General features: G+C 42.5%; 2 protein-coding genes across 3 annotated transcripts in view; both read right to left on the bottom strand.

The window, feature by feature from the left end:
• LOC115359829 (zinc finger protein 585A-like) overlaps positions 1–24,974 on the bottom strand; it is a 1,044,768-nt gene that overhangs the window by 580,311 nt on the left and 439,483 nt on the right. The window lies entirely within an intron of this gene.
• On the bottom strand, positions 1,277–23,444 carry asip1 (agouti signaling protein 1). 2 transcript variants are annotated; one of them, XM_030052401.1, is made up of 4 exons: positions 23,319–23,444; positions 3,397–3,568; positions 2,226–2,275; positions 1,277–1,447 (listed from the first exon to the last, which is right to left on the bottom strand). In XM_030052401.1, the coding sequence occupies exons 2-4, from the start codon at positions 3,560–3,562 to the stop codon at positions 1,277–1,279; spliced, it is 387 nt and encodes a 128-aa protein (XP_029908261.1). In that variant the 5' UTR covers positions 3,563–3,568; positions 23,319–23,444. The 2 variants fall into 2 exon arrangements, with proteins under 2 accessions (XP_029908261.1, XP_029908262.1); XM_030052402.1 differs by lacking the exon at positions 23,319–23,444 and adding an exon at positions 17,067–17,131.

Genomic DNA, 24,974 nt, shown 5'->3' with positions numbered 1-24,974 from the left:
AAAAAGAAAGTTTCATCTTGTTTAGATGCCATGAGATGATTGGATCAAAGCTAAAGAGTTTTAAAAAACCTCATACATTACTAATTAATGAGATATGAGATGCTTGATATTAATTCTTCTTCTAGAAACTTGTGATAAAAAATATAGAGGCTGGTTGTAAAAAATAGTACTGCGGTTTTATTTTTAAAAGCTTTCATAAAATCACAATACATTTGACACCAAATAAAAGCATGATGCTGCACACTGATCCACTAACAGTGTTAAAGTGAAATAAAATTCAATGAAATGTTGCTTCTGCATAGTTATTCTGGCAAAACTGAGATAAATCTTGTTTGTAAAAGTCAGCGGTCTGATATAAATATATTGATTTAGTCACTTGGAGAATCTCAGTTTCAGCAGAACATTTTTGCACCGGACTCAGAGGTTTGGGCCTGTCAGCTTATAAAAATATCACAAATTAGTAACTTTAAGGATTAAGACTAGAAGTGCCTGGTCTCCACTGTGCAGTGTTCACTTCCAGCTGTTCACTTTAGCATGGAGATTTCATAAGGTGCACAACATTTATTACACAGCTTTGTTGAACACTGATTGCCCACTGAACACATTATAATATCTATAATTTCACATCAGTCATATCTCAGTCAAACAGTGCAATCCAAATAGTTCTTTTTGAATCAAACTCACTAGCCCCACCATGTGCCCAAAATGCATTACTCTTCCAGACAGCCTTGCTGGACTGTCTGGAATACTGACTTTTTCATTAGAGGCTAGTAAATTAATTTATCCTCTAATAACAAAAAACAATAATAATAATGGGATTTTGTGTCAAATGTTGGTAAGTGTCTGTGTAATAAAAGGGAAAAATGTACAGAAAATGTTTGTATTGTAAATGTTTCAAAACGTAAAAACATTTGCTGTGCTGTAATTTATCACATTTCTTCGCCTTTCCATTCTGTGAATTTGTTCAATTCCAAAATGAAACTTCCACCATTGAACAGCTGAGACGCCTCTTCTGACAAGACGACTGCGCGCATGAAAGCAGAATTCACTAAATATCATCTAAACTAACGCAGATCTTGATTTTAATGCCTGGAAATAACACTCCACATGATGTAGTTATCTGTGGTGAATACTGAACAATGAACTTCAGGTAACATGTCACCTGACGGTCACACCAATATACATATGAATATCATAGGTTAATGCCTCTTTGGCATGTTCAGTAAACAGGTTTTCTGTGGACGTGGAGCTGGGTGGGGCAGGTGCTGCTGGGTTTTCAGCAGCGTGGGTTTCCCATCCGGCAGTAACACACAGTTTTGAAGAGCCGACATTGGCAGAAGGCGCAGAATTCACAGCACACATTGTCCGGCGATTTACAGCTTCCCCACAGAGGAACGCAGTTAGGAGGAGGAGGAGGACGCAGCTTCTTCATACTGAGCTTGTTCTGCTGGAGAGGAGCAGCGAAATGAAGGACATATATTTAATGACCAGTAGCAGACAATAAGAGCAGTAACACAACACAAACTCTGCTGAGGGGCTGTTGGTTCAATGCAGCAGCAATTTCAGTAGTAACAGGATACAGCAAAGAAAACAGAATCTTAACAAGAAGGCACTGGGTCGTGTTCAGATCTCCACCAAGGCTGCAGGTGGAAGTTATGATCCTGTTTATGCAATGCCCCACCCCCTTTTGGCAATGCTGTTGTCATGTGACAAACCCCTCTCAGCCAATCAATGTGAGAGGCTGGTCAGTGTTGCCTTGACTTGTGACTCGTTTCCCCACGGGGGTTTTTGTGATGTCACACCAAGTGCGTGGACCTCCACCTCCTCGTATCAAGCACGACACAATCCAGTTACAGTACGAGAATGCAGAAATTATAATTGAAAAGTGTTAAGTTATACTAATTATGACATTTATGCAGACCATGCCAAAGAATCAGTGAGCTTAAGGAAAATATGAACAGAAGAGATGGATGATATAAAGCCTGAATATTTCAATAATTAAAGAAATATCAAATAACTGTTAATTAATAAGATATTAGTATAATGAAAAAATATGTGAATTTACAGCATGATGACACAACATACAGGATTTGCATCATGTGTGCACTGTGAAAATGCATACACAGTAAAATTCTGGTTTATAAAGGAATCATTACAAACTAAAGGTCATAAAACGTCAACCTGGAGACAGATATGCAATTCTAGCATATGATTTTTGAGCTTACCTTTTTTTGTTTTTTTACTTTTTTGGGCTTCCTGACTGATTTAGGTAACTCTGAAAATGAGAACATATTAAAAATAAATACAGATATCCCTGAAACCCACACAGCAAGAAACCAACAACAACCACAGTGTCATCTGCATACATGATGATAAACAACAGAGCAATAGTAATATACCATACAAAACTTGAACATTATCAGAAAATAGGATGTTTGTTCATGTTTAGCAATTAGTTATGTGTATTATTTTACTATTATTTGGTGATTGTTTAGCAAAAAATTAATTGCTGATGAAAAAATAAGAAATTGTTAACATTATCAGCTAAATATAAAACCAAATCAAACAAAATTAAGAGAAAAACATTTGATTTCAAATACAAGTAAGCCAGTTATAGCAAGTGTAGCTCGTAATGTGATTGGTTGATGAAAATTTGTATGGTGGAAAAAGCTTATAGTGACCATGTCTGTGTGGACAGATGATTATAATAACCAAAAATAAATTAATAATTAAATAAGTATTCTTCTTTCTTTCTCTTCGACATGACAATTTGTGACATTTGTGTATTTACTACATGAGTATATACTAATGAAATGGACAAATGGAAATAGACTTCTAATAGGGGCTGGCGTATTTTTCTCAAAAACATGTAGCCATACCTGGCTAATAAAAGGGTCTTGGCATTTCATTGGGAATCATCTTTTAATTGAAATTTTATGGTCGTTGACATTATATTCAAATTACAGTAACAGTAACAGTAAAGCAATGCAAACACAAAGCACCAGCTTGGCATGGTTAAACTGCATTTAAGCAGAGTCCACCACTGTAAAATCACTATAAGTGGTTTCCACTGTACCACAAATACATAAATATAGTGCGCTGGTGAAAAGAAGCTGCTCAGGAACAAAGGAATTGTCTTTCCACTCGTAAAAGAGACCCAGCAGGATAGGCACAAAACTGAAATAAACAGAACAAAACAAAGAAATTCCCAGTAAACTAAAAAAGGATACCACCAGGGATTTCATTTGATGGTTTGTAATAATTCAGTCAGGCTTTGACACCCACCCTTTTTCCAAACACAACCACAGCCCAAACGTTTGGTCACGGTGAGGTCACCAGCATGCTGTTTGTGCAGGCTAACCAGCCTCTCTGATTCACTGACAAACTCAAACTCACCTACAATGACAACCGGCTGTGAGTCTGCCAACACGCTCTGAGACAGGGGGTTCGCTGTCGTGCTCCTGTTGTTGGACAGCCTGTCCTCAGGGATCATGTGAGCGGAGACCAGGAAGTAGCCTGTAGTGGCGAGGGCCAGGAAAACTATCAGCAGGCAGGCATGCATCTTCCTCTGGAAGAAAAACAGCAACAGTAACTACACATTTTTCTTTACAAAGATTTATGCTGCTCACCACTGAATCTGAGCCTGTGAACTGCCACTCTGGTAAAGCTGCAAATAGCAATATTTAGATGTAAAAATACACCAGTGTTACCAGCCTAAGATAATTAATCTGCTAACCAATGGTTTAAAGCTGCACTAAACAACCTCTGACCACTAGAGGGTGGTGAAGTTCAAAATCCAGTGACAAAACAAACAAAGTCAATCTTGTTTCTTGTTTCTTCTTTTTCACGGCAGCTTGGCTTACAAATAAGTTGAGGCAAAAAAAAAAAAAAATGCATTTTTGGGATTGAAATGAGGGACATATTTCACAAGACTCCTTATGGATTTATTTTGTCTGTGGTGAAGCCGCAGACTTTGAGCTACAAGGTGGCGCTGCTTTGAATGAACTTCTCTGAGGCACTCGCACCACTGATCTGAAATTTGGATCCATTTATCTGCAGAATATGACATTTCAGAGATGTTTTGAATGAATTTTAAGGCAAAGGGGGTGAAGGAGGAAAGAGAGTGCTTGGTTTATACTGTAGGGGGGAGTGGGTGGAGCTACAATTCAAATTGACAATCAACAGAGAAAAGAGGTGACAGACCGCAAAAAGACTGGGCCTAGCCACTTGGTATTTGTTTAGATAATCACAAAAGTACAAAAGTCTCCATGAAGCACGAGTTAGTTTCAGGGCTGTGAATGCTTCTGAAGTTGCTTACTGCAGGTTTAAAAGCTGGTTTCTGTGTTCAATTCACAACTGGTGGACATACTGAAAAAAAAAAACTAAAGAGCTGATGATGAACTGATGATCATTAATCACCCTAATATCACAAGAACTGCCACATCAAAGCCTCGCACACATTGAAAAAGACACTTAATTTTTCTGACAACACCACATGGGATTTCCGGGCGGCGTAGCCCCTTAAACTTTAAAATATGGTCGTTGCCCCTTTGGATCGCTAATTTACAAAGTTACCTACTGCAGGTTTAAACTCCATGTTACTATTTGATTTGGATTTGTGAGTGGCCTCTCTCTTTGCCTCTCTCCCTCTTTGTGTCTCTTTCTGTCTCACAAACACACACACATACCAGGCTCCCCGAGAAACAATTCTTGGAATTCATACTTGGAATTTGGCATGTAGTGGTTGGACTTGTTGAAGAAACTCCTGAATACAGAAATATGTGCACTGGTCCTCAAATGCCCTTATCAAGAACAATAACTTCTTTCCTTCAGATTACATGGAGTTATGCATCTGAGTCCACAGTAATTAAATTTGGGCCACCGGAGAAGTACAAATCACTTTGGGGTATTTCGCCCCACTGGTGGACGAGGCCTGGATGGTCAGTGGGTCCATTAGTCTTTATGTCCGAGGATTATGTTTGTTTCTCATGTATCACGAATATGTTTCGAATCAGCATATTTTGTATATGATGTTGAGCAGCATTTTAGGTAGTTCTGCTACTTTAGCCAGCAAATCCACTTGTTTATGGTCAGGGAAATGTTAGGTTTAGACCTACAAACCACTTGGTTATGGTAAGATAATATTTAACACAAACACCACAGTTGCTTCGTGCTGGAGTCAAACTTGGGTGACAGTTGGTTGTTTGAACCAATCTGCCACCCAACCTGCCTCGGAGCGCAGACTGCACACCAAGTGACTGCAAAAGGTAACATTACAAACAAACCTAATCCAATATAAAATACGCTCCCCTCGAAACGTGACTGAGGATCAACTTTCCCCTGGTGCCGCTGCTCTAAAACTAAAATATAAACATCGCACAAATGATCTCAGGAAATGTCATCAGTGGATCGCCATGATAATTGGTAATTGCATTGACACTCCTCAAAGGAAGAATCCTCTTTCTTGTGGTAACCTTATGGCCTTTCCTCTGGCGTCACCCTCAGGTCAAACATTTGACTTGAGCACAACACAAGCTAAGCCTAATAGACAGACGGCCAGGTAATGTGCTGCGTGCACTCATGCTCCCATGAGGATGAACACTATCAGTTTCAGTGTCACCATCACCTTTCCTGTAGCGCCACGCTTTGGCCAAAATGTCTATTTCGATATCTCGCAATCTATTGATCAGACTGCCCTGACGTGTTATGAGCACGTTCATGCTCCCATGAGGATGAACCTTGCCAGTTTTGGTGAGCCCATGACCAATGAGTGTATTTGTGTGTGTGATTAAAAACTTTATTTGTTCAGCACTTTTCAAAACATTGTGACAAAGTGCTTTACATAACACCTTATAATAGTACACAACATCAAGATAAGAACAGTAGGAAATAAAATATAACCATAATAAATTGTTGAACATAAAACACATAATAAAAATGTGATTGATTAAAAAAAAAGTGATTTTAGAGAAGACACAGAGTTTGAATTGATCGGGTAAACGGTTCTGCAGCTGCAGGGCTCAAACAAAAGAGAGCGCTTTATGTTTTATTTGTTTCAACATAAGAGGGGCAGTAGCATGAAGAATAATTTGACATTTACTGCCAAAACTGGCCCACAGAGCACCGACAGAGATACCCTGCTGAGTATGTGTGTTATAGGAAGAAGCAGTGATGAACTTTTTGCAAAAAGCTGCCGGCTGACTTGGAATTAAAAAAATACCGAGAGCAGATTCAGGCAGACGGCCCAGGAGCGAGTTATTAAAAATCACGGCCTTTTGTTCAGAGACATGAAAACCCAGCTATTCAATATTATTTAGAGAGAAACCGTGAGACAGCACAAGTTCAAGACTGTGTCCCTTATTATGAATCAGACTGTTCAAAGTTGAAAGACTCAGAGAGGTTAATAAAATCAGCAGTAAAACAAGACGTGGAGCAGCAAACGTGAAAATTAAAATCACAGAGGAAACGAACTGTGCCATGTTTGGCCAGAATAAAACAAACAAGGTCAGAAAAATGTGGAGTAAAACCAATAAAACCAAAAATATTCTCAGATGGCTTCAATTTTGTGTGTGTGTGTGTGTGTGTGTGCGCGCACACGTGTGTGTGTTGTTTGTTATCATGTAGAAATCAGACACCGACCTGATCAGATTTTCGACGGCTACTGGAGGAATGATTCACCTCACCTCCCACCATTTCCAAAGGGATTATCTATGAGCCTACAGGGGGCGCTACAGTTAACAATTTCAACTGATTTATGAATTCAATGCACAGGTTTAGTGATACACTGTTAATACGGTGAATATCTTGAAAAAAACGACTGGAAAATGTTGAGACTGTATGGTGTGAACTTTCAAAAAATAAAAAGGAAGGAAAAGTGTTAAAAAGGAAATTAGGCTTCACAGTTTTGTGCGTCTCTGCTTCCTCACAGCTGAGGCGTGAGTCGTGTTGTGAGGCGGACCCCCCGGACGCCCTCGGCAGAAGCTTCAGGTGTTTCTTTTAAAGCAGAAAGCCACATCAGACAACATGGAGTGAAGCAGCTTGACCCGACGCCGCCCTGAACATCAGCAGGCGATCAGCGGCCGCCGAGCGTCGGCACGTTTCTGAGAACGGCGGCTCAGAGCGGCGCCTTAAAGCGAAGCAGACTCTCTCAGGTGGAAGAGAGACAGCGAACGCAGCGAGTGGAGGAAAATATGCCGCTGTGGACCGAGTGGATTTTTGCTGCCGTGCTGATCCGTCCGTCATTCAAGGGGCATTTAAGCGGCGCTCCGCCCGCGTGCAGCCGCAACGCCTGGTTAGAAATGAGCGGCAAAAAGCTGCACGAGGTGACCGTGGCTCTTGGGCTTGGTGTCGATGGCAGGAACAGGAAGTGAAGTTTAGGCGCGTCCTTCGGCATGCCGAGGCGGTGTGATGTGATGTCTCCAGAATCCAGGATCATCACCGTCGGGTCATGTGTCATCCTCTTTTCCCTCTCACTCTACAAGCTGAGCCGTGCTTGAAAACAGAATAAATCACACTGAGCTAAATGATTTGGGTCAGAGTTCAGCCTTACCAACAGAAAGGAGAGAGACAGATCACCGCACTGCATGTGCTGAAGCTTTGTGACCTTCCAAGGCAGAGAAAATACGTTCTCAAATACGTCTTGAGACGTTTTTATCAGGGTTACAGTTTAAAGCAAGTGTGGGAAAGCAGGGTAAAAAAAAACTGTGGGAAAGTAAAAATATCTGAATGGTATAGTTTGTAGAAATTTGCTGCTTTTTGCTTTAAATTCAGCGCGAACAGAAAGGAGCGCTTTTCATCGGCGTTAGATCAAAAAGACGAGGTTTCATGTGAGAGAGAGGCCGAGTTTCCTCAAACCGCAGAGCAGCATGAAGCCTTTAGCTGAGGTTACAACATGGAAGTCACCAGAATTACAGTTACAGGGCGTTGACAGTGAAACCTGAGTAACAGCGCTTTGAATTCCTCACGTCGCACCATTCGCACCCCAACACACACACACACACACACACACACACACACACACACGTTGTTCCTACACACCATAAAAGCCACCCAGAAGCCAGCGCTGTAAAATGAGATTGACCAAAGTCCCAAACAAAAACAACCCAAACGAATTTTGCATTAGCACGCAATTTCACAATATTTTAATGACACTAATAAAAACTAAATGAATGAATGAATGAATTAAGAAAAGAGGGGGAAAAAAGAAATGTGTGGAGGGAAACCTGATCAGCTTCCTCCAGTGATTCTTATTTCCATTTGGTTTAGTGTGGGTGGTGTATCACAACACACAAAATGATCTACAAAATGATCTACAACATGAACAAAATTTCAAAAATGACAATGATGAAATATGATTATTAAAACTGAAATGGAGTCAAAGAAAAGAAGGAAATAATTGTTTTGTGCAGATGAGACAGCGGGCTGAAAAATGTGAATTAGAACAAGTTTTATTGCCGGATTAAGTTTAACACAACACTAAATTCTATTTTAAAATATGAGGATTATAAAATGGAATATTAGAAATATGGGATGGTGGCATAAAAAATAATACAGTAGATTCCTAAATACGCAGACAGTCTGCTGCGGCCTGGTGGATTGCTCTGATAAAAACTCCAAATAAATGGCAGCCAGAAAAAAAAGAATAAGAATTTAACCAAATTTTCTCATTCTGGTTCATTCAAACATGAAACATCTGACGTTTCAAGATCCTCAGTGGGCTGGATGGTAGAAATTACACACACACACACACACACACACACACACAGTGTAACTGTGTTTTATGCAGAGAGGTTTGCAGGAAACTCTAGAGGACAAAACATCAGAGCGTCTCGGCAGCCTGGTTCTCATTTTAAATGATTTCCAGTAATTTCCATCACCGTGGAAGTCGGCAATAAACGCTATCATTTGCTTTTACACTGATCGCTGCAGAGGCCGCTGGCTGCACTCTCACATTTTTAACAGACGGGGCCTGGATTATTTTGTCAGTGTCAGCTTTTAGCTTGAAAAACCAAACCACTTAAACTAATACTAATAAAAAAAAAAAAAAAAAAGAATGAGAAGAGCAATCTGTTTTTTTTTGTTTGTTTTTTTTGTTTGGTTGTTTTTTTAGCAAAACTAATGAAATGATTAAAGGCCAGATATGGAACAGATATGTCATAAATGTGTAAAACAGGCTGGCCTACACTTTTACATTCATTTTGTAGGAAGAAAATGAGAGAAATGAACAGCTTAAAAATAAGTTTGAGAAAAAAAAACAATATTCTTAAATTAATTTGGAAAAAAAAAAACTACATGCATAGCTGTTTTATGCCTTAAGCATAATAACTTGAATAAAACAATGGCAGAGCTACAGAAGAACAAAGACGTGCCATTCCTGGAGGCCAGGGAACCGAAACCAGCACCGGAAGTGAAACTCAAACCAGCGCGTGTCGTTTTGCATCCTTCAAAAGCTATTTTTCAGCTCTGTGTCGTCCCTCAAAATCTGTTTTTTTTTTCCCATCTGTGTCTGCTCTGTTCATCTCGGAGCAGCAGGGAGGACCAAACTTGACGAATGTGTTGTGACGGTCAGAATCTGAGCGATCGCTGCAAGTCGCCGCCGTCGCAGCGCCGGCTCGGTGCCGTCCCTCGTCCTCCGGCCCGCCACACACACACACGAGGATTATCTCGCCAGATTCAACCCCAACAGCTGAGCGGCGTCATGGACCAGCAGCGCAGGCAGGCCGGCAGGCAGCGAGCGTGTTGCTCCTGCCACGCTGACTTCTGCATCACATTAGAGGGTGTAGCGTTTCAGTAAACCCACAGTTCAGTTTGTGTCCCGTTTTTCGGGTCACGACTTCACTTTGTTTTGTTTTGTACCTTAAAAAAACAAAAAAAAAACACAAATTCCATTTTGTCTCATTCGCAAAAATAACTTTTTTTCATTCAGTTATTTGGGATAATAATATGAAATCAACATATCTTCTTTCAAGCACAAAATCCTCCGGAGACAATTTAACACAAACATAAAAACCCTGTCAGTGCATTCATTAATTCAGCAGCTCAGTGTGTTAGACGGCTCTCACGCAGTTGATGTGTGTGTAACACTGCACGTTGTGGTGTGTGTGTTGTGGATTGAACAGTTTTTTACGATTCGGTTTTACACACTTAAATCTATATATTTTTTATACATATATATGTATGTTACATATAGATAAATACATGTGGCTAAATTCATTACTTAAGTTAAGAAACAAACCAAATTATCTGCTGGTCCACTTGATTTGTTCATTTATTCCTCTGATCATCAGGAGCTTCCTCTGCAAATCCCTCTGCTAAATTCCTTTCGCTCAGCGGCGGCGGGCAAAGCTGCGGCGCCGCGGAGACGAGAAAACGGCGAGAGAGTTTGGATTCGCCGTTAAGGATCGTGACGCCGCGTTTAGCGCCGCTCGGTCCGACTGCAGAGGTCGGATGTGAAAAATGTGCCAGACTTAATCACTCCTGTCTACAGTCGCTAATATGAAAAATGACAATAAAGTGTCAGATGCAGAGAGCTCGTCTTTCAAACAGAAATTAAAAAAAATGGCGCTTCTTCTTTTCTCGTCAAAATGTCTCGGTTCAGGTTAGCGGATTGATTTGGAGCAGAGACTCGCTTCTTCTGTCGCCGCTCAGCGACACCAGCCTCATCACACTGTTCACTTTTACTGAGAACTTTACTGAGCCGATCCACACACACACACACGCACACACACACACACACCACGATGAGCCTCCTCAGCTGCTGCTCACACGTTTGCACATGACCCGGCAGCTGGCTCTCCTCTGCAGCTCCGTGTCGAGGCCGCGCCGCCGCCTGATAGATTTGTAGCAGAGGCCTCTATTAAACATGAGCGCATCTCAATGTTTCACCGGCCTCGTTCTCCTAATGCAGTCGTTCATGCAGGTCGGCTCCGTCCAGACAGCCCGGTAGCTCACTGTAATTTAGAGACCGGTAAATTCCTTCAATATGGCTGCCAACGCACGCACGCACACACACACACACACACACACACAAACAAATGGACGTACGCACTAGCTTTAACCTGTATGCAGAAAATAAAAAATGAAATAATATATCTTTTGAGTCAAAACGATTGAAGAAACCACAACTTTGTCATTACATGCATTCCATAAATTAAGCTGGAATTTCTGAAACTGGAAGCAAAATTAAAAACAGAGCGCCGCAGCCCAAAGTGGCTCGTGAGCACGTTTTTAAAGAACAAAGGACAGAAAATTACATGTATGAATACATATATGTGTGTGTGTGTGTGTGTGTGTGTGTGTGTGTGTGTGTGTATGTGTGTGTATATATGTATGTATGTATGTCTATGTATATGTGTGTGTGTGTGTGTGTGTGTGTGAATACAAACACACACACACACACACACACACACAGATATTTACATGTATTTGTCCCTAACTGGCTGAAATGACGCATTTTCACGTCTTAATGTATGTTTTTCTTTCTTTCTTTCTTTTTATTTTTTCTTTTTTTTTAAATCATCATATTTCATCGCTGCACTTTTTCAACCTGAATTCCATGTTTGTGCTTCGTCACAGCTGCGCGCCCGCCCCGCAGATCCGGCGTCAGACTCGTAACGGAGCCCTTTGAAGCTGCGTTCGTTTCCAGTGGGGCCTCAGATGGAGCGCGGCGAGGCAGATGTCACCCATTTTCACCAGGGACAAAACGGGGAGGCGAAGCGAGGAGCGGCTGCATGACGAGCCTTGGCAAAACTTCAAATGTTCCCCCCCCCTTTTTCACTCTGTTGTGTTTTTGCTAACTCGGCACGCACACACACACACACACACACAGCATGTCTAGCCTGTCCAAATTGAAGCAGTTATTTCATGGACGGCACATCCGAGTCTCTGAGGACTTCCTGTTGGGAGAAATTATGTTGCCCTCCAAAGTAACTATTATCTATTTTTTTTTTTGTTCATTTTTGAAATATTGAAGGAAACCAGCAGTTAAAATATATATATATATATATATATATATAAATATAGCAGTTAAAATGAAGGTTTTCACAAAGCCTCACTCTGTGGTCAGTCTGTCAATAACCAAGGCCAGACAGAGAGAAAAACAAAATAAAGAACAGGTAAAAATGCAGAAAGTCCTCTTCTGAAATGCAGTTTGTAAAAAAACTGTGGGTTTAGGGATGATTTCTCATTCTTCTGCCCTAAAACTATGTGACTGTCTGAAACTTTAACAGCTACAGCAAATTAAACCGATTGGCCGGATGGTGGTGCCATAACAACAAACTTTACCTTTACTTTGGCCTATCGCTTTTGAAATGGAAGTCTCAGAGACAATTTTCCATCGTTTTGCATTTTGTCCAGAACAGTTTGTTTCGCTGCTTCTCCCTCTAAATTTCGAGCAAACAACGTCAAATTTGTTACACAGTACATCTGCACCTAAGTGGAAATTGGATTCGGATTTTTCATGTGCCATACCGTTTCCCCCAAAATTGCTTAAAAAATTTGAAGGCGACGCTAATTTTCTGAAACTTGCCATAAGTCACGCACGGCATCGATGTGAAAATTGAGACGTTCTGAAGTGTTCGCTGAGTTAGTGCATTTCACCACTAGGGGGCTCTACAATAACTCAGGTCCTTCCTTAATTATTGGCGTTTTTGTGTCGCAGGCGGTCACTGTGGAGCGCCCCAGGGCTCAGTGCTGGGCCCGATCCTCTTTTCCATTTCCATGCTCCCTCTTGGCCACTTTACACGAAGACCTAACACTGAGTTTCCATTTTTATGCAGATGATTCTCAGATTTATATGCGCGGTGACCCCGTCAACCGGCTAAATCGTCTTTGTTATGTCCATTAGTGGCTGTGATCACAGATCCAGATCACGCCAGCACAAAAACAACAGCCAACTTTGGTTTCTCTGTCTGACTCTATGACTCAGCCTTGCCGAAAACCTTGGTGTCATTTTTGATCAAACCTCAGACCAGACCAACACGATAACTCAATTGCTCATTCCTGCCTTCATCATCTCAGAAACATTTCAAGGATTAGACCATTTCTTTCGACTAAAAATCTGGAAACAGTCATCCACGCCTCTATTACCCGACCATTAGGCTGCAACTCTTCTGCTCTCTGGCATCAGTGTGAAAAAATCGCCTCCAGCTCGTTGAAAATGCTCTGCCAGGATTTTAACTGGGACCAGGAAACATGACCACATTTCACCAAATCCTGGCCCCTCTTCACTGGCCACCTGTTGCTTTTAGAACTAGAGTTATTATTGATAACGTACAAAGACCCGAGAGGCCAAACCCCTGAATGCTGAATGCTGTACAGTCATTTAGTTTTCCATCAGAGGAGGTTTTTTAAAATCGTAATTGCCAGGGAAGGTACAGTAATTCAACTTAACAGCCTGTCAGGTCTATAAACTGGCCTCTGTTGTCACTCTAGACAAATACACACACACACACACACACACTATGCTGAACCATCCCACCATGTTTGCATCTATGAAATCACAGCACGAAATAAAACGTATGAAAAAGCTGATAAATGAAGCACGAGAGGTTGAGCTGCTTGTGGATGGATTACGCTGGTCATGCATGTCTAAACTGTTGCAGATTTTTTTTTTTTTTTTTTTGCTCGCCAAGACAATCTGTGAAATCATTAATAAAACAGACCATTAAAACTGTATTTTTTTTTTATTACTGCTGCTGAAAGTGGGCAGAGAGTTGCAGAGCAGCAGGAGCTCTGGTTGGACAGAAGCAGGCTTGACAGCGGAGGGTTGCAGGTTTGAATCCCAGACAGCCTGCTCTTCTCAACACTATTTTCATGTGGCCAAGCACAAAAAACAGAGATGAATATGTTAACGGGGGGTGTGTTAGGGGCTGAGATTGACTGGACCAATCAGTTATCCTCTTATCCATCCCTTTAAAGCACTACCTCACCCACAAATAAATAAATAAATAAATTTAATTAATTTAATAGATTGTTATTCCTTGCAGCATGGTACATACACTGTAAAACGTCAATGAAAACAGGATTTAATGTCCTTGAAATTAAAATAAGAAACATTTAAGCTGCCTCGTTGCTGGGTATTCAACATGAGAAACAAACAGAAAGTTACTTTTGTTAAGAGGAAAAAAGAAAAAGAAAATCAGTGACGTGTGTCACTTAAATAAATGTCAGCCGCAGTTAATTTGGACAAATTTTCTGCGTGTTAGCACCACCTGTGTTTTGTTCTGTGATGCATTCAGGTTCCTGTGAGAACATCTGTAATTGTGGGTTTGGTTGCAGGGCTGATGAATGCAGTGTGATACATTGCAGCGGATTATTATTTTTTTTTTTTCTCAGGGGGTCACAGGTCCGATTGGTGGGATTTGGCATCTTGCTCAAGGGCGCTTCAGCAGGTCAGTTGCTTGTCAGCACAGGTGGATTAAACCTGCAGGTCCAAACCACAACGCGCCGACCGACAGCAAAACGAGCCTGACCTCCGTAAATCCCCAACATCAGCAACCTAAACAACCAACAGTACAGAGGTCAAAGGTCAGTGGCGCTTTGCCGGAGAGGATCAGACGTTCTCTCCGTGTTTAGAGAGTCATGAGAAGATCAGAGCCAGGAATCTGAGATCTCATGATGCATCCGTGGCCGGTTATCCCCCTCAGTCGCCCCGGCCCCTTAAATTCCTGGCAGGTTCGGGCTGATGGTTTCCGGGAAGATAAATCAGCTTGACAGGCTCTTCTATCTGACATCTGGGCTTGCTCCAGACCTGCTCACCTTTTATCTATTATTGGTGCCATAGGAAGACATAAATTACGCTAATCTGCGAGGTATTTAGAGGGGAATAATGCCCTCACTGCAGAAAAAAGTGCTGCTTGTTGTGTGTTTACTGTACTGTCGGTGCTTTATATTTTCCGAACTTTTAATAACTAAATGCTCGCAGGTCAGGATTTCAGTGAAACTCCACAGGTGAACCTGGGCTGGGCAAAAAGAAAAAAGAAAAAAAAAAAAAAACAGAACAACTGGAAGCCACGTGAGGAGCTTCATTCCACAATGAGATGTTCATTTTCGGATCGCTCAAAGATTTATTCCATCGTTGCAGATAATTCCCAGTAAGCAGCGTCATCTGCTTCAACGGCCGCAGTCCCGATTCTGGTGGAAAACCGGGAGTTTTCAGCCATTTTTTTCTTGTTGTTTTACCGTTTGTGTGGAGTAAACAAAAATAAAGGGGCACTACAGTGAACGTGAGCGGCAGCAGCCGTCTATTTGACAGTCCCGCTGACGCAGTTTGACGGACAGATGATGTGTGGGAAGCAGGGCGCAGAAACAACACAGCGATGGAGACAAGATTTAAAGATCAAGGATCTGACAGAGGAGCGTTTTCCAGACTTTCTCTCCTGGTTTGATTTGGATCAGCATCACCGTTGAGCCGTTTATCACAGCAGGAAACTCCCTGAAACAAGGAGCAGCGTTTTCGGGTCCAATACATGTGGATTTTCTTCGCCATCTAACTTGACCAGCAGTTTTATTTTCCGTAACAGCAGCCCTCCTGTGAGGCTCTAGGTGCCCATTTTCCCGCTGCACAACGGCGACTATTCAAGGATCACAGGAATGTTACATAACACCTACTCTCTCATTGTAATGATGATGATCCTGCTGAGTTACTGAGGCTCACACACACATGAACATGCATGCACACTGTGTGAAAAAACAGCTGTAAGTGATGTAAAAATACATATTAAATAAATATAAGAACACCACTTTGTGCCATTCTGTGTGTGTTTTCATCCAAAGTGCGTCGCAGTAACACGAGTGTGTGATGTTTTCGTTTTGGCGACACAGAATGGAAGTGAACGCACCACCAGGAATGCACTGATCAGGTTTACTGTGACCGATTTCAGCGCCCAGTTTTTCAGCAGTGGGATTGGGCAATCGCAGATCACATAACTGGATGAAATCATGTTTTTTGTTTTTGTTTTGTTTTGTTTTTTTGTTTTTTTTGTTACCTGGGTTTTATGGTAAAAGCGGCGCATCTCGATGTTGAATTTCCCCCCAGCGCTGCGATTTAACAGCCTCTCCGCATTAGCACGCCGCTCAGCGTCACGTTCACTGGTCACAATTTGTTTTCGACGCCAATCAATTTTTTTCCAGAATTTTCTTGAATTTTCTAAATGTCATTTTCTGGACCCCAGCGGGCTGATCCTCCTCTCTACGAGTTCCCAGAAAAAAATCCTTCAACAAATGAACAAATGCAGTGGGATTATCTAATCCCATCATCAGATTTTTTTTTTTTTTTTACGTCGTTTGAAGAAAAAACAAGATCTTAACAGTCAATCTGAGACAAAAGAACTTTTTAAAATGGATGGTTTTTGTTGTGTTCCTCGCTTTACCCACAGAGCTCCACAGGATCAACACTCTGAGAGGACAAATGACTGTGTTCATGTAAACACACCTAAATTCAGTTTATCCACTTTTCTCTGTGTGTGTGTGTGTGTGTGTGTGAGGACACAGAAGCGCCTCGGCCCACATGCGTTCAGGCTGAAAACTCACAGAAACTTTTAGGATCCTCAGTCCAAATCCCGACCTGGTCCCAGATCAGCGTCGGGTCGGCGTGCGCGCCGAGCCCCAATAAACCTGTTTACCTCGAGTTTCCGCTCATCAGCGACTAATTCCCCTTCGCTATATGCCGTATATTCGATAACAGCCGCAGATTACGTTTTATGTGACTAATCTGCACCAAACTCAACAAAGGTCAGAGGCCACATCTGTGAAAATCCCTTTTAAGCAGATGACATACAAGGAGGAATTTTAACAAGTTGAGAGGGGGCCGACGTTAATGGAATCTGGCTTCGCTCTGACGTTTGAGATTAAGGCGCAGGGCGACTGCAATAGAATAAAAAAAAAAAAAAAAACTAGGAGTTGCAATTTCTTATACATCATCAAAGCGTTTGAACTTGAAAGCCCCCCCCCTCCTCGCCTTTTGTTTTTGTGTTTTTGTTTTTGGGCTCTCCTTCTCCCCGCTCATGCCCTCTCCCTGCGGCTCCACGAACAAGACAAGATAGGATCAAAATTTTTGTTCATCCTACCTGCGGTTGCCAGGCCAATTGTGGGTCAGTCTCGCTCGCTCGCTCTCTCGCTCGCTCTCTCGCTCGCTCTCGTTTCTCTCCAGCGAAGGTTCAGATCTCTCTTCCCCGCTCTCTCGCTCTCTCTCTCTTTTTTCTCTCTCTGTCTTTAATGCATAAGTTAACACTCCCCTCTCTCCTTCCTGCCCTCCTGGTTTAAACTTCAGTTATCTCTGATTTACTCTTTTCAACACTTCTCTCTCTTTCCGTCTCTTAGTTCATCTCTCTCCCTCGCTCTCTCTTTCCTCCTCCTCCTCCCTCTCCCTCTTTTATCTCTGGTTAAGTAGCTGTACCTTGCTCTGCTGTTGATAATGAAGACATAATGGGAGGTTTCTAGACAGGGCGGGGCTACGTCACAGCTGGGGAGGGGAGGAGGAGGACGGGGGGCAAATTAGGAGGAAGATGGACAGATAGATGCAAACCAGACCCTCCGCTGACATGCTCTTTCTAGTTGGATGGGGCGACACAACCGACCAATATCAGCCTTTTTACTGCAGGAAAATTCCTCCCTGCTCCAGCTTCTGCATCTGTGATGTTCAACCCTTCCCACACTTTTGCTTATTATTAAAATAAACTTTCCTCTTTTTGCTGAACCCAATATTTATCAGCGTCTCTCCTGCGCTTCTCCTCCAGCTGAGTGGAGTTCAAGTTCATGCCTGTTCTGGGAGCGGGTTGAAAGGCATTCTGGGAGATGTAGGAAATCACCCACTGGAGTATAAACAGAATGAGGAATGAAGGAGAGAGGCAGCACAACAACAACAAAAAAAAAAAAAAAAAAAAAAAAAAAGGGTCATACATCATACAAACTGTTAGCTAACCTCAGGCGACCAGTGTGAAAACAGGGTGTCCTGTTTTGTTCCACTGCTGTGGTGGATCAACGGACATTTTTTACATTTCTTCGTGTCTGCAGCGCTTCGCCGGCATGTTGAACTCTGTGCTGGCTCACACTCGCTGACAGAGGTGAAGGATTTTAATGCGTCGAGCCGGTGTGGTGTGGCTACGAGCGGATTGTCTGAAAAGGACCAGCGACAAACTATAACGAACACGGCCGCAAATTGGCCGAGTGACGTGCGGCCGACAGGGTGTCAGCGCCGTTTAACGCCGTCAGGAATCTGTCAGACCACCGGCACTGACAAGAGAAGAGACTAATAAGACACACAGTGCACAGTCACAGAGCGCCGTCCTCGTAAAAAGTGTGGATGTGGGCTGTAATTTCAGGCAGAGTTAACAAAACTTTCATCACTGATATAAAATGCAGAGGCAGGACGCTCTGCCTCCTCGCAGCGGCAGCAGAGGACAGGCTCAGCACGTAAAGCAGACTGAGCAGGATTTACTTAAAAAAGAAAAAAAAAAAAAAAATAATAATAATAATAAAATTTTAATAAAAATAAAATTTTTAATAAAATAAAATAATGTATAGACTCATACAGAAATGACTGTGAGGCACTAGCAGTGTGTGTTGGTGTGTGTGTCTGCAGAGACCCTGCCCTCTGAGCTCGGGACTCTTCTGGGCGTCGGCTTTTGGGCAGCAGGTGTGGAGCTCCCAGCCAATCACAGCGCAGCACGGTGGCAGATGGCAGCTTTGAATACAGCCGATAAGTCTTTGGTGGTTCGTAATCACCCCCCAGCATTTTTTGGGAAGCTTTGTGAAGAAAACTCCCACAAAAACATAAAAGAGGCAAAGCGCAAGCCTTTGCTTTGATTACACTGCAAAAAGTCAAAATCTTACCAAGATTATTTGTCTTATTTCAAGTAAAAATGTCTTATTTCTAGTCAAAATATTGCATTACACTTGTTCACTTGTGTCACAAGTAAAAATTTGCTTGTTCCATTGGCAGAATTTGTTTCTTGTTTCAAGCTATTTTTCACTTGTTTCAAGTAAATTTTCACTTGAAACAAGTGAAAATTGTCTAAAGACAAGTTATTTCTGAGCTGATCATGACTTATTTTAAGTGTAATGAGATATTTTGACTAGAAATAAGACATTTTTACTTGAAATAAGACAAATAATCTTGGTAAGATTTTGACTTTTTGCAGTGTAGGGGAGACTAGGGTAAGTTGAGCCACCCCCTGTTGCTAGGAAACGGTAAAAAACATTGATCATTTGACCAAATATTTAAGAGGAAGGCATCATTTCATGGAGTCTGTGAAGGTAAGAACCACATGGGTAAAGTGGTTAGACATTTATTTCCAAAAAAACATTTTTTACTCTTGAAAGTGAAGGCTCATCTTACCCCAGTCTCCCCTATAGGCGCTAAGGGACTGTAGCGTTGGTATGGCAAAACTGGACAGTCACTTTTTTGTGCCAAAAGAGAGTTTGCATGATGTCAGAGGATTTCACCCTGTGAGGGTTCAGGAAGCACTGCCTCCAGCTTTCAGGGCAGAAAAGCACCTCAAGCCTCGGCTCCGCCCTTTTCAAAGGAAACGCGTCTCAACTGGAATTAACCTGTCTAATGCAACTTTTGTGTGTGTGTGTGTGTGTGTGTGCAAAAAAACTGAAAAGAATTGAAAAACCCTGACAGGACGTTGACCAGTGAAAGGACTTGGACGGGGCATGGCGTGGCTGCCCTGCCTGTCCGGCTCCTCTGCATGTGAGAAAACCTCCGGCACACAAAGCAGCCGAGCAAAGACCCGTTCAGAACACATCGGCTCTGAGTTCATGTTATCTTAAACCCGCAGAGAAAACACGGGCTTCACATGCACGGCATTAGCTGCAATTAGCGGCGGATCAGCGCAGGAAAGGTAGCACCACCCCGTGTGGTTTTATCACACCGAGAGCTAATTTCATTTTAGCTCCCTGCTCTGGTTCCAGATACGAATGTTGCTCTTAGGAAACTTTATCGCAACCAAAACACGAACTCCAAACACGGGCCCGGCGTGTCCCGGTGTCTCGGAGGGAGACGTCAGGCGGGTCACGCGATACTCACCCCTGCAGAGATAATATTTGATTCACATGTGTGACATTACAGTGGATTACAGTGTAATGGAGAAGGTAATGGCGATATAAGTGAGACTGTTGACTTGGGTAAAGAGCTGTGATGGTTTAGTTACACTACACGTGCACACACACACACACACACACACACACACACACCAGCATACACAGAGTCACTAAAAAAAACTCAAAGGGTTTAAATGCGATGGTAGTGTTACTGGATAATTGTCATTATTAACACAGACCTTATTTTCTTGTTCTTTGCCATCTCTGTTTATTGATTTTGATCAATCTTTGCTCAACAACTTCACCGTCCACACTGCAAAAACGTAAAAACTTTCCAAGATTATTTCAAGTCAAAAATGTCTTATTTCTAGTCAAAATATCTCATTACACTTAAAATAAGACATGATCACCTCAGAAGTAACTTGTTTTTAGACAATTTTGACTTGTTTCAAGTGAAAATTCACTTGAAACAAGTGAAAAATTTGCCGTTTTCATTGGCAAAATTTGCCAGTGGAAAAAGTGAAAATTCACTTGAAATAAGTGAAAATTAGCTAGAAACAAGAAACAAATTTTGCCAATGAAACAAGCAAATTTTCACTTGTTTCAAGCAAATTTTCACTTGAAACAAGAGACAATCGTCTAAAAACAAGTTACTTCTGAGGTGATCATGTCTTATTTTAAGTGTAATGAGATATTTTGACTAGGAATAAGACATTTTTGACTTGAAATAAGACAAATAATCTTGGTAAGATTTTGAGTTTTTGCAGTGCAGCGAGCCACATCTCATTTTATCGTCTTAGGGTTAGGAGCTGGGTTTTCTAGGCAAACATCTCCCTGAGTGTGTGAAAGCAGCGAGTTCACAGGCAGACGGCTGCTGGAGTGAAGGTGAAACGAAGCAGACTCCTGTTTCCTGCTCCGTCCACGTGAGCGCATTTTTTTCCCCCCGTGCGAGCGTCCAGCCATCGCCCCGCACGTCAGGGCTCACCTCGCCGCCGACCGTCCTCCGAGACGAAGATGAGGAGCCTGACGCCGGCGGATCGTTTTAGCTGTCCGGACGAAATCTCTTCCATGTTTCTCTCATGACCTCCCAAATCCCCAAATTGTCCTGCCTCTGCGGAGCTTGTTTCTTGTTTCTCTCTCTCTCTCTCTCTCTCTCTCTCTCTCTCTATGTGAGTGTGTGTGTGTGTCCATGTGAGTGTGGAAGGGGTGCAGGGGGACATATGTGCACACGCTACACATGTTTCCATTTGGAGAAAATAGGCGTAGGGTAATTATGTTGGGCAAGAGATGTTATGAAATGTAATCAAGTTATCCACCCATATATATATGTACACATACACACACATATATGTGGAGGCCCCAAAAAGGGAGGTGGGTTGGGGGGGGCAGTAACATGCAATCAGTAATTATTACAGATTTGAAAGTGCTGTGTGCTGTTATACAACAGGTAGTTTGAGCCAAGCTATCATATTTGGGAGAGATGCCTCTCAGCTGTGCGGGTAATTCCCACAGAGCAAAAGTTACGATGCCAACTAGCCCTGATATATCAAAGCCTCGTGTTTTATGGGGCGTGGCGCAGCAGGATCACGATGTCTGACCAATCAGATGGCTCGGCCAAAACCACCTGTTGTATATTTACTTTTATGTGCTGCGATGCTTCATTCATGCATTTGTTCATTATTATTATTGAGCACACGATCAAAGTCAAAGTCAATTCGGCGGAGCGGTAACATCAAACACAGACAGATGTCAACACCGCAGAGAAACCAGCGATGAACGTGTCAAATCCAGTCCAAGGCTTTAGGGGGAAAGTCCTCGGCCTCCTCAACTCCGTCTCTCTTTTCACTTCACCTCGTCTGGTTCGCCCGCCGCTGCCGCTCCGCGCAGTGTTTGAAGCGAGCTGCCCGTTGCAGTCGCTGCTTTGCCAGGAAATAAATATTCTGCAGTCAAGCCAGGGAGTTTTAATGACCGCAAATAAGCTTCATATAGAACAGTTCATCCCTTGTGGCGCTTCGGGCGAGCTTCAATCGCTCTGCTTTGGAGGAATTTGTCCCCAAATTATGCCTTTATTCTGGAAAGTGTGGAATGTGTGAGGAGAGGGGCAATAAACCCAGCAAAACAGAGCTCAGCTGTTTTTCAGGAGACTCCCTCCAAGTGGCTCAGGACAGCTACTGGTGCTGTTTCTTAAGCTAAATACTGGATTTTACCAGTACTTGTATATACTTACATATATTAGTATTGATGTGCGTGTGTATGGTTGGATTATTTTGTATTGTGTTTCTTCATGAAGCTGCTCTTGCATGTTGTTGGACTAAGGATCAACAGCACAAATGGACCCCCACCCCCCCACAGCTCAGGTTGATTGACACGGGACTTGTTTTGAGTGTTGAGCGGTTCAGGCGACGGGGAGCGAGACCCGCCTCGTGGATTCATGTGAGGACCCATCTTTGCAGTCTGCTCTCACCTCAAGTCAGGGTGTTTTTAATCGTGTTCAACCTCCCATCACTCGATGTAGTTTTCACCTTGCCGAGGGAAGGGGAGCGGCATGATCGGATCCTGCAAGGCGGCGCTCGGACTTTGACAGAGCAGTGTCGGGAAGCACGGCCGGGGCGACCCAGCAGGACCAGGCGGGACGGGGTCGGACGTGTCCAATAGTTACGGCGAGGTAAGGCTGCTTCGAATCAGGTTTACACGCTCAGTATGCGCTCATCCAGGCATTTTAATTTCATCTCATTTATGCTTAGGAGCTTTTTCTTCATGTCGGTGACATCTTATGTGTTGGAATAAATTATTTGAACTTTTTCCCCATGGTGTTTAGCTTCTTAACAGTGGAAATACTGTTGCTTTCCTAAGAGCCTCACACCGTTTTATGTTGGGTGTTCTTTGTATTTCTGACTCTCTCCAGTAGTTTCGGTGTTTCTGAAGCTGTAGACGACGTGATGTCACATCCAGATACGGAGGAGACTGACAAAACGTTTCAGTGATCTAAAACATCATCATCTGTCCACCAATATGTAATTTAATATGTAACCATAGCAACAAACTGAAACTTGTGATGTATTTGATATATATTTTTAAGCAGTTATCAGTGATGTAACATTTAAAGCAACACAGTGCTGGCTGAGGCAGGTTTGTGTGGATGTGTGATCACAACATAGCAACTGAGAAACTCAGCCTTCCTCCGCTGCAGCCTGGACTTTGAGAAGCGGCTATAGACTTCCCCACTTATAGACTTTGCCGTTTGTTTTCTTTTCATTTTCATGTGTGCAACTCACCCCAACCTGATGAACAGACTCTTGCTTTTCTTTCTTTATAGGTTCCTTGCATGAGACATCCTGTGCATGCTTGTTGAATTGAATATCTGGTCGTGTTTTGGCTGCAGTTTCTGCCTCGCCGCAAAATAAATCTCACTGTAGTTTAGCTTGGCTGTTATCGGCTCACTTGTAGCAGGTGCAGGTAGTTAACAATGATCTCTTACATGACATGTGTAGCTTCTAATAAGCCAAAATTATGAAGTTTGAGATGATGAATTTCACCACCCTCAGCGCTGTTGGCATCTCACTTGGCCTTTGAAGGTTTCTCAGTTCACATCATGGGTATCAGGAGGGCCAGTTGTTCAGGGTTAGAGCCCGGAATGGCTTGAGAACATTTGCAGAATTTTGGTGGGGCAGGAGAGGGGGGGTGGGTTGATAAGTGTTGCACAAACAGCAAGCAAACAGGCTCCACATGGTTGAAAAAGTAGAGCCGTCCAACGCTTATTCTATTTTTTTGTGTTTCTACCAGTGTCTTTGCAGTATGGACGCCGCCTTGAGTGAAAATAACTTGATCTTTATAGTTTGTGGTCAAAAGGGGAGGAGTTTGACAGCACAAAAAGCAAAAACCATGCTCATAATAAACCTGGCGGCCAGATGCATAAAACTCTGTAGATTCATCACTAAAATTCCATGTCACCACAAAAACAGAAACATGCATATGCCGTCTTTGTCTCAGATTTATAAAGTGTGCACACTGTTCTGTTTTATACATCTCAAACACCATGAAATGGTGTAGAAATGCATGTCCCACAGTTTAGAAAAGGAAGTTGACAGACCTGTGATAAGCCTGCTTTGCTGCTGCTTTGAGTGCTGCTTCTCATTCAGCCGTTACAAATATAAATGAAAGGGACGGCAAGCAAGAGGCGCAATTTTGCCGAATGTGGGGCTGTAAAGGTTTCGAAGGTTGAACTGTTTTGTTTTAAAGGAAAAAGTAAAACTTCCAGCAACATCTGGAAACACAGCACAGTGTGTCATGTGTACTTAAAAAAAACACCTTGAGATTTTTAACCGCTGAACATATGTATCCCTCTGTTTAGCGCAGTGATCCGCACACCGCACAAAAGAACTTCTTCTAAAACGATGTTGTCCTTTTTTCAAGCTTTGGAGTTGCTGTAAGGTTTATTTTTTTTCACTCTGATGGAGCTAGGCTAATGACTCCCATAGACTTCAAGTTTTTATGCTAAGCTAATACAAAATGCTACCCGTAGGAAACAAACCACTGGACGTACAGAGGCGAAAATGGAGTCGAACATCTTTTCTCTATCTGTGGAAGTCGGAGAAAGGGGATTTTGCCCGAAATGTTGGATTATTCCCTTGATGCTTCAACACTGGCATCACCAACATAATAAAGTATGTAGAATGGCAATTAATGACTGAAGGCATTGATTTGGCCAGTTTTTAGGTGCTCTTTCCATCTGTCTCCTTCCTACACAGGGTTCTAAAGGGGGTCTGTCACGTCCGAAGCTTACCCACATGCAGTCAGCGATCCAGAAGAACTACAAGCAAGTTCAAGCCTCAAACGACCATCATTATCCCATCAATAAATAATTTAAAAGCCTCCTGCTGATCGTTTGATCCTTGCTGGTGAAATGTCTATTAGGCCTAAGTGATCACACT

This window comes from Myripristis murdjan, chromosome 5, assembly GCF_902150065.1.
Source record: "Myripristis murdjan chromosome 5, fMyrMur1.1, whole genome shotgun sequence".
NCBI classification, from domain to species: Eukaryota; Metazoa; Chordata; class Actinopteri; order Holocentriformes; family Holocentridae; genus Myripristis; species Myripristis murdjan.
The sequence above is the reverse complement of the archived record's forward strand: the minus strand, read 5'-3'. Positions and strand labels throughout refer to the sequence as shown.

Coding starts and splice junctions, on each gene's coding strand:
- asip1 (XM_030052401.1), bottom strand. CDS start 3,562: ATGCATGCCTGCCTGCTGATAGTTTTCCTGGCCCTCGCCACTACAGGC. Junction 2,276..3,396: donor ACAGCCGGTTGTCATTGTAG/GTGAGTTTGAGT, acceptor TCTCATTTTCAG/AGTTACCTAAATCAGTCAGG. Junction 1,448..2,225: donor AAGTAAAAAAACAAAAAAAG/GTAAGCTCAAAA, acceptor GCTCCTCTCCAG/CAGAACAAGCTCAGTATGAA.